The following is a 12,516-nucleotide window of genomic DNA, read 5'->3' as shown; positions in this document are numbered from 1 at the left end:
CTAGATCGACAATGTTGTTCATTGGTGGATTAGGTATGCCAGCATCCTACTTGCCATCCCAATTGTTTGCCATATAGTTTGGAAGTATGTTAACGTGTATTTTATAGTGTGGTTGTTCAGATCAAGAGAGCTAAAGAAGATGTGAGCAAAGAAGGAAAAGAACAAATGATCTTTAGAGATCATGGACTTGTTGCTACAAAAATCTGTCTCATACGTATGATAGTTATGGTGGATGTAAACTAGGGCCATTCTTAATGCCTAGTCAAATAGAATATTTTCCTAAATCATGACATGATGTAACAAAGTTAGACATGAATTTATATCCAATCCCTTGTTTGTCTTCATATTTATTTAAGCATTTAGACTTGCATCACTTGTATTTACATGACTTGGGTGCATTAGAAGTTGTATAAAAAAATCCAAGTCATAGGTTCATTGCAAGTTGATGAATTCTTCGTATTTAGTTTATGGATTTAGGAAATCTATCGGAGTTTAAAGTGCACTATCTTCTAATCAAAGGAATGACTTATCGTGGTCATCAAATGGTGAATATAATAATGTGTGTGGTTACACATTAGATAGGACCTATGGTGAATCACTACATTAGCTACTAGGTAGTCATGATTCACGAAGTTACAATGTTGCATGGGGACTAGACCTTGAGAGAATATTGAGTTAAAGCTAAAGTCTTCAATAACTTTAACCTACCAATGAGATCTTAAGGTGGTCATATATTCCCTATGAATAGGACCATTGTCGATTAAGGCAAATGACAACAAATATTCTCAAGATAGACACTATGATACCTTATGAGATTGAGAAAATGTGTTCCCTTGGGTGATCCTAAGAATATATGATCATAAAATCTATGGTTGTAGTAATTCTTCAAGTGGAATTTTACATATACTCTTGAAGAGTTAGAGTATATCAATTAATTACATAATATGAGAATTTGAGATTTAAGGATTATAGAGGTAATCTTTAAAGGTTGATAATATTCGCTTTGTTAGATTATGAACACTAATTCATGGGGGAGTTTGCATGTAATTGTTATCAAGTCCCATACCTGAGTATTCTATCTCGATTTAAGATCATAGGATACTAGAGTGGAGTTGGCTCTTTGTAATGAGATTTGAATCAACTTCAAAATTGGATTTTGAAGGAGATAGTATTTTCCTATGAGTCCTAGTGGTCTCCATTCAAACTCATATTCTTAGGTGGCATATTACTAGAGGGATATTTGAGTTCTTTATTCACATATGTGCATAAGCGTGTTTTGGTAAATAAATAAGATTACATAAGAGCTTGTGAATGATTTCTCTAGACTAGGCTAATAATCAATTAGAACCTAATAGGACTAATTAACTAATTAAGAACCAAATGAGCTTAATTAAGAGACCTAAACCCAAGATGGGTTCAAGTCACTTTAAGTCTATATAAACCCCCTTTAGAGTTTTTGTTTTTGTTTTTTTTTTTTTTTTTACTATTCAAGAGAGAGGAACCCTAACCTCCACCCCTTTGAGAGGGTTCCACCATCCTCAAGTGCCTAAATTCAGGATAGATTCAAAGCTCGATTGGTTGCTTGTGGCTTTACTCAAGTACTAGGTTTGGATTTCTATGAGGTAGTCCGACCATAAAACATACAACAATTAGATTGATTCTCTCACTTGAAGTACCCTTACAATGGACAATGAGGTAGCTAGATGTAAAAAAAATGCATTCTTACATACCTCTTGGATTCGTAAATGAAGACTTTCCTAATAAGGTATACAAACTTAACTGCTTTCTCTATGGCTTGAAACAAGCTTTGAGGGCCTGATTTGATAGCCTCTCTCCATTCCTTCTGCATCTGGGCTTTTGTTGTGGTAAAGCAAACCCATCCTTATTCATACCTTGAACAACTCATTCCATTGTTCTAATGTTTCTAATGTTCATTTATGTTGATGATGTTATAGTCACATGAAATGATAAAAATATCGTTGATAGTCTCATTAGTACATTAAGTAAAGAGTTTTCCTTAAAGAATTTAGGGTAGCTTCATTACTTTCTAGGCATGGAAGTTCGAAATTTTTCTAGAGGTACTTTTATTTCCCAGAAAAGTACGTTGAAGACTTGCTCGATGGGGTAAAAATGCTTGAGTGTTCTCACTTAAACACGCCCATAACAATCCAACCGATAGTTACATCATTTGATGTGATAGTCTAGTTGATCTAACTCTTAATAGGTAATTTGTTGGGTCCTTCCAATATTGCACATTTACAAGACCGGATATGGTACATGTAGTAAACAAAGCTTGCCAACATTTACAAGCTCCCACTGAAGCAGATACACGAGCTGTGAAACGTATTCTGAGATATTTAAAGGGAACTATGGATTATGGAATTAGATTCCTTAAATAAATTGCACTATATTTAACAAGATCTTGTGGTGTTAATTGCGTTAGGTGCACTGATACTAGGAGTACCTTTGGTTTTTGTATTTTAACTTGGAGTAAATTGTGTATCTTGATCATCTAAATGACAACCAATGGTCTCTAGGTCAAGTATAGAAGCTGAGTATCAATTCTCTTTCTTCAGGTATAGAAGCACTGATACTAGATGCTTAGTTGAAAATAAAAGACATTTAGATTCTTATTTTGAAATGTAAATATAAGTATAACAAAGAGAATAAACACTTTGCCTCTTCTAATTTTTTTTTCTTTATTCCATTCTCACAATATGATCATACTTTGCTTGATCCGGTTGATGAAATGAAAAATCTTGATTTTCATACTTTGAACTTTTTTCCAAGTTACAATATTTGTTTGCATTAATTGAGTGCTAGTTTGGATATACTTTCTATTTTTTAAAAAAATAAAATAATAATAGTAACTAAAATTTAAAGTACTATAAAAAGGTTAAAAACAATTCAATTTATATAACTTTTTTTTTTTCTGAATAATTTCTATCAAATTCAGATGATTATCTATTCTTCGTTGCTTCTTGAAGTGGTAATATTTTTTGTCCCCAAAGCTAAAGCAAGGTATCACTTTTCAATTTGTGGTTGCATTGGCCTTTATGTATGGCCAGAAATAGAGCGGTAGGTAATTGCTTTTCAAAATACCTTCCTCGTAGGTAATACTTTTTAGAGTTTGAGAGACTTTAAGCTTGAAGAACTTTGAATTCAAACTAATTGTAAAATTGTAAAACTTATTCATTCGATAGTAGCCCCCATTCTATTTTTTTTTTCTTATTTTTCAGTCTACATTAGTTTCCTTTATTTTTGTTTGCTATGTTTGGTTAAAATTAAAAAAAAAAAAATGTTAAGCAAAATTATTTTTTCATGTGTTCAATTTTAATGTACAAATTGCAAAAATAAAAATAAAAAATAATCAAAATTAGTTAGAAAGTTACACATTTTGAAATTATTTAATCTCTTTGTAGAAAAATTATTGAGTTTCAAATAACATATAAAAATAATTTATTAACTTTCAATCTTTTTTTTTTTTTTTTAATTCTTTTTACCCTTTTTTTTTCCTTTTATTTTCTTTCCCTAGCATTTTCCTTCCGATTTTCCAAGAACCAAATATTGCAGTAGTCTAATTTTGAGCTTTATAGTATATTGAGTATTTAATAATTTACAGAAATAAATTTGAAATAACATGTAATAATAATCTATTTTTAATTTTTTTAAACTCTTTCTTTCCCACTATTTTTTCTTTCCCTCACATTTTCCTTCCAATTGTCCAAGAACCAAATATTGCGGCAGTCTATCTTCTGGTTTTATGCTATATTAAGTGTTGAATAGTATACCAACATGCAAAAATGCAGCATGATATGAGGGTCCATACTTTGGCTCTTCTCCCAAATCGAAAGCATGGTATCAATTCTCAATCGGTGTACAGAAAATGAGGTCTGGTTACTCTCTCTATGTCTATATATATATATGGTGGTGCAAACACATCTTCCAACAATCTTGTAGACGTGCTTACTAGCTAGTTGTGATTGTTGTTCAGTTGTTGTAGGAGGAGAAGGAAGAGTTCATTAATGGAATTTCTGGTTATGGAAGAAGTCAAACAAGAAATGTTAAATCATGCCATGGAAGGCAATTGGGAAGATGTTGTAGGTATGTATGAGAAATATCCATGGGCTCAAAATGCGAGGCTCACTAGATCAGGGGAGACAGCATTGCATATAGCTGTGTTCGAAAGCACAGAGGATACAGTTAAAAGGCTAGTTAACTTGGTTGATGCTGAAGAAGAAAAAGCACAGCATGGAGAGAGCAGCTCGGAAGCTGAAGCAAAAAACCCTCTGATGATAGCAAATGATCGAGGGAATACCCCACTCCATCTAGCAGCATTAATTGGAAATGTGAACATGTGAACATGTGCGAGTACATTGCTACAAAGCGTGAAGAACTGGTAGGCCTTCGTAACATTGCAGGGGAAACGCCTCTCTTCTTGGCTGCTCTCCATGGTAAAAAAGAGGCTTTCCTTTACCTCCATAGTAAATGCGGCCCTGCAGGCACACACAATCACTACACTCGAAGGGATGATGGCCAAACCATTCTTCATGTTGCCATCTCTGGAGAGTACTTTGGTTAGTATTTAATTTTCATATCTTCCTTTTGTTTCAATATTGCTTGCATACTATCCTTGTTTTGTATTGTATAATGAACTCTTTCACTTCACAGATGTGGCATATCATATCATTTGTAAGTATGACCATCTTATCTATTGTGTCGACGAGAATGGCTACACTCCGCTCCATGTCCTGGCCAGTAAACCAGCTGTATTCAAAACTAGTCTTCACCTGGCCCAATTCAGCAGATTTATTTATAATTGTAAGAGTCGCTTAATTAACAATAACTTAATCATCACCTTGTATCTCTATTATATCTCCTATATTAACTTTGAGACTTTATTAATTGTGCTTATATATGTTTTGCAAGGTTTACATGTGGACGAACTCACGAATGAACCAGTCCCTATCAGCAGTTCCATGCCAACTTTCAAAGGAAAAGAGAAGCCTGAGAAACATCCAGAGAAGTACAAGACGTGTATCAATTTTTTTCAACCATTGCTGAAAATGCTGAAGAATATGATTAAAAGACCAGGTGGGTGAAAGAAGTCATTTTCTCTATACCCAAATTTAGTGTACTGTACAAAAAAACTACACCAGTCTTAGGTGATAAAATTTTTAATACATAAATTTATTTAATAATTTTTAAAAAATTATTATCATTTTAACATAAGTCTCTAAGAGTTATTACATCGCTATACGAAAATTACATTTATTTTAACAATGTATGATTATTATTATTATTATTATTATTCTGGTTTTTTTTCTTTTTTCCTTTTTGTTATTGTTGCTTTTATAGGTTGTAATTACATGGGAAAATTGTGTGGCATGACATTTTATCTCACCCTCAGTTTGGTTCTTGCAAAATTTGAGATAAAATATGAAGGGAAGAAAATAGAGAGCAAAGACAGAAAAAGAAAAGTGAAAAAATAAAATAAAATATATATTTAAAATTAACAAATTATTTTGATATGTTTATTCAAACTTATTTCACTTATTTTTTTCTCTCTGGTATAAAGATTAAATATTTTGAAATATATGAAAATTTTATTTCGTATTTTCTACATATATAGTTTCTTTTCCTTTAACTCTTTTCTAAAACCTAACATATTTAAAGTTTGCATACTATAATAAGGAATCATGTGCTTAATATCCTCACAAGTGGATTAAGATTTTATGATTGAATGTTTCAATCCACATAAAGACATTTATTTCTTATCAGGTCATATTGCACGTCTCACATTTTCATCTCTAGAGAATTTGCCAACATCTAGGAAGCATATGGAGACAAATAAGGCTAATATGGAGGAGGACCTCAAACAAAGAAGAGGTGATACTGCTCAGAATCAAGGTAATTAAGTGTTGAGAATTAAAAGCTTATAAAAAAATTTCATAATTATTTTTTAAAAACTTGAGTTGGGTTCAAGTGTTGCCTTATTCTACCCAATCCTTTTAATTAAATAAAAGGGTTGTCATTTGATTACATACATAATTAAATAAAAACTATTTTATTTTATTTTTTGTTTTTCCTCTTTTTTAAAGTATAAAATACAAAAGTTTACTTTCCATAAAAGTAAATTATAAAATTTATTTATTTTTTAATGATATTTACTTTTAATGTGACTTAAAATTTAAAAAACAAGTAAAATTAAATGGGATGAGGTAATTAAGGCAACTAAATTTTTCATACCTACCTCAACCCTTCTTATATAGTTGATTTTATTTTTTTCCTTTTTTTTTTTTATAGGCAAGATGGGGTTATAGTTAAATAATTTGGATGGATAAGGAAGGGGGTGACACATCTTGAACCCTTCCTATTAACATCCCTAACTTTACATGTGCTATGCAAAAGTTGATCGAAACTTCAAAGGAAAAAAGGATTTTTATGCTTTAATAGGTATATAACATAGCAATCTTGTACTACTAATTTAGAATTTTTGAAGCATAATAAAATTATTAGAGTATTCTACTTAGTTTTTGATCTCTGTTGAAAATTAAAATGTTAAACCTCTCATGAACTTTCTTTGGATAGCTATTTGTTATATATTCGCTATAACTAAAGGTTGAAATGAAAGTCAAAGTTATAACCTTTAAAATACTCTATTGATGTTATAAAAGTTTCATTAAATATAAAATAATTTTTTGCATATAAAGAAAAAATAAAACTTCTACAAAAAAGTAATATTTTCTTGACTTTTATAACAAGTCCTAAGATTTTATTTTTTAGCCATAAACTCTTTTAAAAAATTGAGTTTAAAATAGTTTCTTCACTTCTCAAAAGTTACTCCAAACAAGGCATGGATATTTGTCAACAAAATTGGAATATTTTAAAAAATATGAGAAACTTCTTACTTTTTCATTCCTAAAAGATTAAAATACATTTTATTTAATGTTAATTAGTCTCGTTGTATGAAACAAAATGTATTTTAATCTTTTAGGATTGAAAAAGTAAAAAGTTCATTATATTTTTTTCAAATATTTTTAGTGTAACATCTTAAACCAATCTCCCCAAAAATTTATTCCCAAATAAAGTTCTGGGCTCACTCAATCCATTTTCATATATAGGGAAAAGATCATGTGATATGAAGCTGATGATCCGCAAATTTATATCTAGATCGGCAATGTTGTTCATTAGAGGATTAGGTATGTCAATCAGCATCCTACTTGCCCTCCCAACTGTTTACCATATAGTTTGGAAGTATGTTAACGTGTATTTTATAGTGCGGTTGTTCGGATCAAGAGAGCTAAAGAAGATGCGAGCAAAGAAGGAAAAGAACGTATGGTCTTTAGAGATCATGAAACTGCTGCTACAAAAATCTTCTTCTCATACGTATGATAGTTCTGGCGGATGTAATCCAGGGCCATTCTCAATGCCTAATAAATCTCCTCTGCTTACCTACCATACTTCTACCGCACGTCATCCCCAGCCATTCTCAATACCGATGGAAAAAGATCAAATGGATTGTTTTTCTAATCCGGACAGCACGAATCAAAGTATGTAAAGCTCATTCCTGTCTCTTATTTCTAAGCAATAATTAAGAAAATCTAGAAGGGATAAAATAAAGTAAAAACTAAGACAAACTTTGCTAGACTTATTACCAAAGGAGTTGATTAAGCAAATAATCTTCATAAGAATAAAAGTAATGCTCTCATAAACATTTAATGACGTTAGGGTTGTTTCTCTTATGGTTTTTATTGCTAAATTTGTATCTAATGTTTTTAAATTGTAAAATTTGCATTTATATTTTAAAGAATTAATTGGTTAAAAGAGATGAAATAATCCCCATATTTGTGAATTTATCCCCTCTCATGTTTTTGTTGAAGGGTAACCAATTTTTGACATAAATACCCTTAACTATTTGAAGTATTTACAATATATTTTAAAAGAAAAATTTATTTTTACAAGAAAACAATGAGGTTACTTTTGTCAAAATGAGGTCAAAAAAGGATGAAGGGTTAAATTCCAAAATTGGGTTTCCAATGACCCTTTTAATCAAATAACCCTATTTTAAAATATAAATTAATATGTTAATAGTCACTTTTATATGCTTTTGGCCTATATATGGTTGCTTTGGTGGTTTGTTTACCACTTTCTTTTATGTTGCTGTCATTTATGCATGTTATAGTTGCTAGTTTGATTACATTTTCATTTAGAAGATTATTAATTTTCTATTTTAAGACTTCTGATCATTTGGAGACTATATTTGATTGAGGGATTGATATTTCCTCATTCACCTGATAGTTTGACATATTTATGTTTTTGGCACTTAGTTATCATTTCAACTCATTCTATTATTCTTATGTTGGGTTTTCAAGCTTGACATATGGTTTGATCATGGTGCTTTGGCTTTTGAATTTGAGTAGTCATAGAAATTTGTAATGACATGACTCTCTTATATGTCAATATTGTTCATTTTTGGCCTAAGGCTAGATTAAAGCCACTCAAATCTTAGGCCCAAAGTAATTGATATTACATGTACACAAGGGAGTTGGTTATCATAGATGGTTTTAGAGTAGCTAGATATAGGAGTTAATCAATTAGCTAGATCATCAGAAAGAAGTAGGATATTGTGTCTACATGGAAATGATTGTGAGGTCTCACATAATTTATGAAAAGAAGTTTTTGTTACTTTGTATGTAATAGGCTTGACTTAACTCTATTGAAGCATGCATGCATTTTAAAATCACGAAAACCTTACACTCAAAGTGGACAACATCTATACACAATGATGTTATCAATGTCAATCCCTAACCAAATGTGGAAGTTGGTCATTCTATTTGATCTCACAATTCCATGGGATATGATGTCTAGCATTGGAGGAACAAATTGTTATGGATGATATCATAGTAGATTGACAACCGAATGTGGAAGTTATTTAGTTTTTATGGCCTTGTAATCACATCAAACACAATGAGGATGTTGTGCCTTTTAACCATGTAGAAGCCCCACATTGGTTTGTCTTTAATCGACATTTAGGAGTGGGACCAGGGCTTAACACTTCAAGAGTCACGAGTTTGTCTTATCTATGTAGATGCATTTTAAAGTTGCGAGACACTAAAATTACTAAAAACAAAATGTTATTATAATATGAAATATCTTAGTGATATTGTTATAGTCTATTACTAAGCAAAAGATTTATTTTACCTTTTTTCCCCTTTTTTTTTTCCTTTTTGTTGGTAATAAACAAAATAATAGTTTTTTTTGTCAAAAGAGTAGGGTTGCAACTTGGGTAAGTTGGTCAGGTTGATGACTAATCCAAGTTCAACTCGAGTTAAAAAACAACCAACCCAAACTCAACCCAACCCGACCTATAACCCGAGATACTCAACCTGATTTCTAACTGATCAGGGCACTCAACCCAACCTCATTTCTCTAAGTTTTGGTAGAGTTTGGGTTAGACTTGGGTTGGTTGGGTTGATCAAATTGCATAATTCAAAATTCATCTATAATTTAAAAAATTGTTTTTTTCTTTATGTTTATTTGAAAATTTAAATAGTAAATAAAACAAAATTTTAAGATAAAGATAAAAAAGAAAAAAAAAATTATATATTTTTATAAGATAATGAAAAAAAGTATGATATAATATAATATAATTTGATATTTTTTCTTAACAATTTTTTTTTTTTTTTTAAAAAAAACTGAATGTATTATATAGGATAATATACATATAAACATTATAAAAAATATTAAATTGGGTTTGGGTTAAGCTTGGGTTGCCCAAACCTTGGCCCGAACCTAACCTAAATTGAGTTTGGAGTTGAAAAAATTTAACTCAAGCTCAACAAGAGTATTGAAAATGATTATCTAAGTCCATCCAAATTTCAGGAAGGTTGGGTTCATGTTCAATTGGGTCAATTTTATTGGAACCATACAGTTCAATAATCAATATGGTCAGATTTTTACACTCTGGTGGCATGACACTTGACCTTCAAAACCTATGTGACAGGAAGGGAGACACCAATACTACTTGCAGCAAAAAATGGTATAACCGAAATGGTTATGGGAATCCTAAAGTTATCCCCCACTGCCATTCTGGACAGGGATTCTGCGAACAAGAATATAGTGCATTTGGCAGTTGAAAATAGGCGAACCAAACTGTACGAGAAATTAGCCAAGAAGATCAGTATCTACGAAGGTGCATTTCGTGCTGTTGACAATAGAGGGAACAGTGTGTTGCATCTTGCTGCAACTTTAGGTGATCATCGGAGTTTTCCATTTGCAACACTGCAAATGCAGTGGGAAATCAAGTGGTACAAGGTATGTATATTAATTGTTTAAATATTCTAGTTTTTTTTTTAATTTGTTTACCTTTTGAAAAAGCATCCAATACTTTAATGAAGTAGTTTATCATTTTTTTATTATTTATTTTTTATTTTCATGGTATAGCATGCATATGATTTTTCACAAATTAAATTAATTGTCGTGGTGAGGTGTTACTATTAGCTAATTCAATGGCACTACTTGGAATTGACCGCAGTACGTGAAGGATTCTGTACCACGAGATTTCTTTATCAGTCGCAACAATGAAAACAGGACAGCAAAGGAGATGTTCAGAAAGTCACACGAAGTATTGGTAAAAGAAGGAGGCAAATGGCTAATCAGCACCTCCAATTCATGCTCTGTTGTGGCAACAGTTGTGACAACCGTGGCCTTTGCCACAACAGCTACCATACCGGGCGGGATGAAGGAAGACAGCAGCACACCAAACCTCGAGCATGATCCGGGTTTCATTGTCTTTGCCATTTCATCTCTAATTGCTCTCTCATTTTCTATCACCTCTGTGAGCGCATTTCTGGCCATTCTTACCCCAAGACACAGCCCAAAGGATTTTGAAAGAAAGTTGCCGAAAAAGCTCTTGTACGCCCTAACATTTCTTTTTATATCGTTAGCGGCCATGTTGGTTAGTTTCTGTGCAGGCCACTTCTTTCTGGTGAGGGATGACTTGCACCGTAAAGCATTTCTGGTGTATGGAGTAGTATGTCTGCCAGTAGCATATTTTGCTATGAAGCAGTTTCCCTTCTACATCGATCTTGTACTTGATACCTTTAGGACGGTGCCGCGACATATGCCTAGCTAGCTAGCTAGCTCATACTTAAGGGCTGCCCATGTTTTCTTTTTTCTCTTTCCTTCCTTTTGGTTGGCTGGTTTGTGGTTTGTGCTTTTAATTATTTTCTTCTGTATTTGAGCAAATGAAATTGAAATTACAATACTGAAAATAACCATTCCTCCTTGCTTAATTCCTTTGTGGTCAAATTTTCACAAATTTGGCATGGCATAGTGCTTCTGTTTAGGCAATTGGTCTCTATGAAAATTCACTCGGAATTGTACACAGAAAATAATTTGCTGCTTAATGTTTTTCATCTTCGGGAAAAGAAATTGAAGCTATTATTGATTCCTCCAAAATACTAAGAAATTTAAATCCATAAAAAATGCGAGGGAAAAAAAAAACTTTTAAAATAACATTTATTTATACTTTTTTTGTACTTTTTATTTTTATTCTAATTTTTTATTTTATTAAGAAAAAAAGCAAGTTTTATAATTATATAATAAAAATGATGATTTTTTTCATATATATTTTTTAAATTTTAAATTGATAACTTATGTTTTTGTATTAAATTTGAGGAAGATAAACTATTTAATTTTTCTTTTGCATTATCTAAAAAGAATAAGAAAATGATAAAGAATGTTTAATCATTTTTTTTATTTTTATAATGAAATAATTTTAAAAAATTTATATGATTTTTCTATATTTTTTTCCTTTACATAATATTTTTTTATGTGTTAATACAAATAGAGCATGGATAAGCATATTTAAAATTATTACTTTTGTAATAAAATATAAGTACAATATAAATGTATTATACTTACAACACAAATACACTAACGTTCCAATATATTACAACATAATTTAATTTTTTTTATGTGCTATATTACCTAATGAATAGTTACATGTTATTCCATTGAATTATTGTGTGTTATTCCATTGAATATTTGTATGTTAGGTTAATAAAGCTGTAAGATTAAAATAATAAATTTAAACAACATCAAAATATTTTTTAGAAGTATTTTTGTTTTAAATAGTAAATTTAAATAACAAATTATACTATTATTATATATAATAACGATAAGGATTAAACCCAAAAATTTGATTTAAAATTTAAATATCAATAATTAGTCCACGCATCATAAATATCTTGACAAAAAATGCTGAATGATTTTCCTCCAATTTTCCTTAAAAATAAAGATCAATAAAGTTTCAACAAAGTACATTTTTTCCCTCCACAACTAAATAAGAGAAAAACTTGACAAATTTTTATTACCTTTTCCATTTTTTTTTTGGGATAATTAAAATTGATCATAATAGGCTGAAGGTCCACAAAAGATCTAAAATTCAATTTAAAGATTAATAAACATTTATAAGTGAGCCAAAAGATATAATGTTCGGATAATGCCACA

At 30.7% G+C, this 12,516-nt stretch overlaps 1 protein-coding gene across 2 annotated transcripts; it reads left to right on the top strand.

Annotated features, from left to right (window-relative positions):
• The first annotated feature begins 4,357 nt into the window (after positions 1-4,357).
• Positions 4,358-11,206, top strand: LOC117932671. 2 transcript variants are annotated; one of them, XM_034853948.1, is made up of 8 exons: positions 4,358-4,577; positions 4,672-4,821; positions 4,930-5,094; positions 5,815-5,910; positions 7,125-7,202; positions 7,281-7,553; positions 10,007-10,317; positions 10,538-11,206. In XM_034853948.1, the coding sequence occupies exons 1-8, from the start codon at positions 4,364-4,366 to the stop codon at positions 11,135-11,137; spliced, it is 1,887 nt and encodes a 628-aa protein (XP_034709839.1). In that variant the 5' UTR covers positions 4,358-4,363; the 3' UTR covers positions 11,138-11,206. The 2 variants fall into 2 exon arrangements, with proteins under 2 accessions (XP_034709839.1, XP_034709841.1); XM_034853950.1 differs by lacking the exon at positions 4,672-4,821.
• The last annotated feature ends 1,310 nt before the right edge of the window (positions 11,207-12,516 follow it).

Source organism: Vitis riparia, chromosome 15, assembly GCF_004353265.1.
Source record: "Vitis riparia cultivar Riparia Gloire de Montpellier isolate 1030 chromosome 15, EGFV_Vit.rip_1.0, whole genome shotgun sequence".
Taxonomy (NCBI): Eukaryota; Viridiplantae; Streptophyta; class Magnoliopsida; order Vitales; family Vitaceae; genus Vitis; species Vitis riparia.
This window is presented reverse-complemented; position numbering and strand designations above follow the sequence as displayed.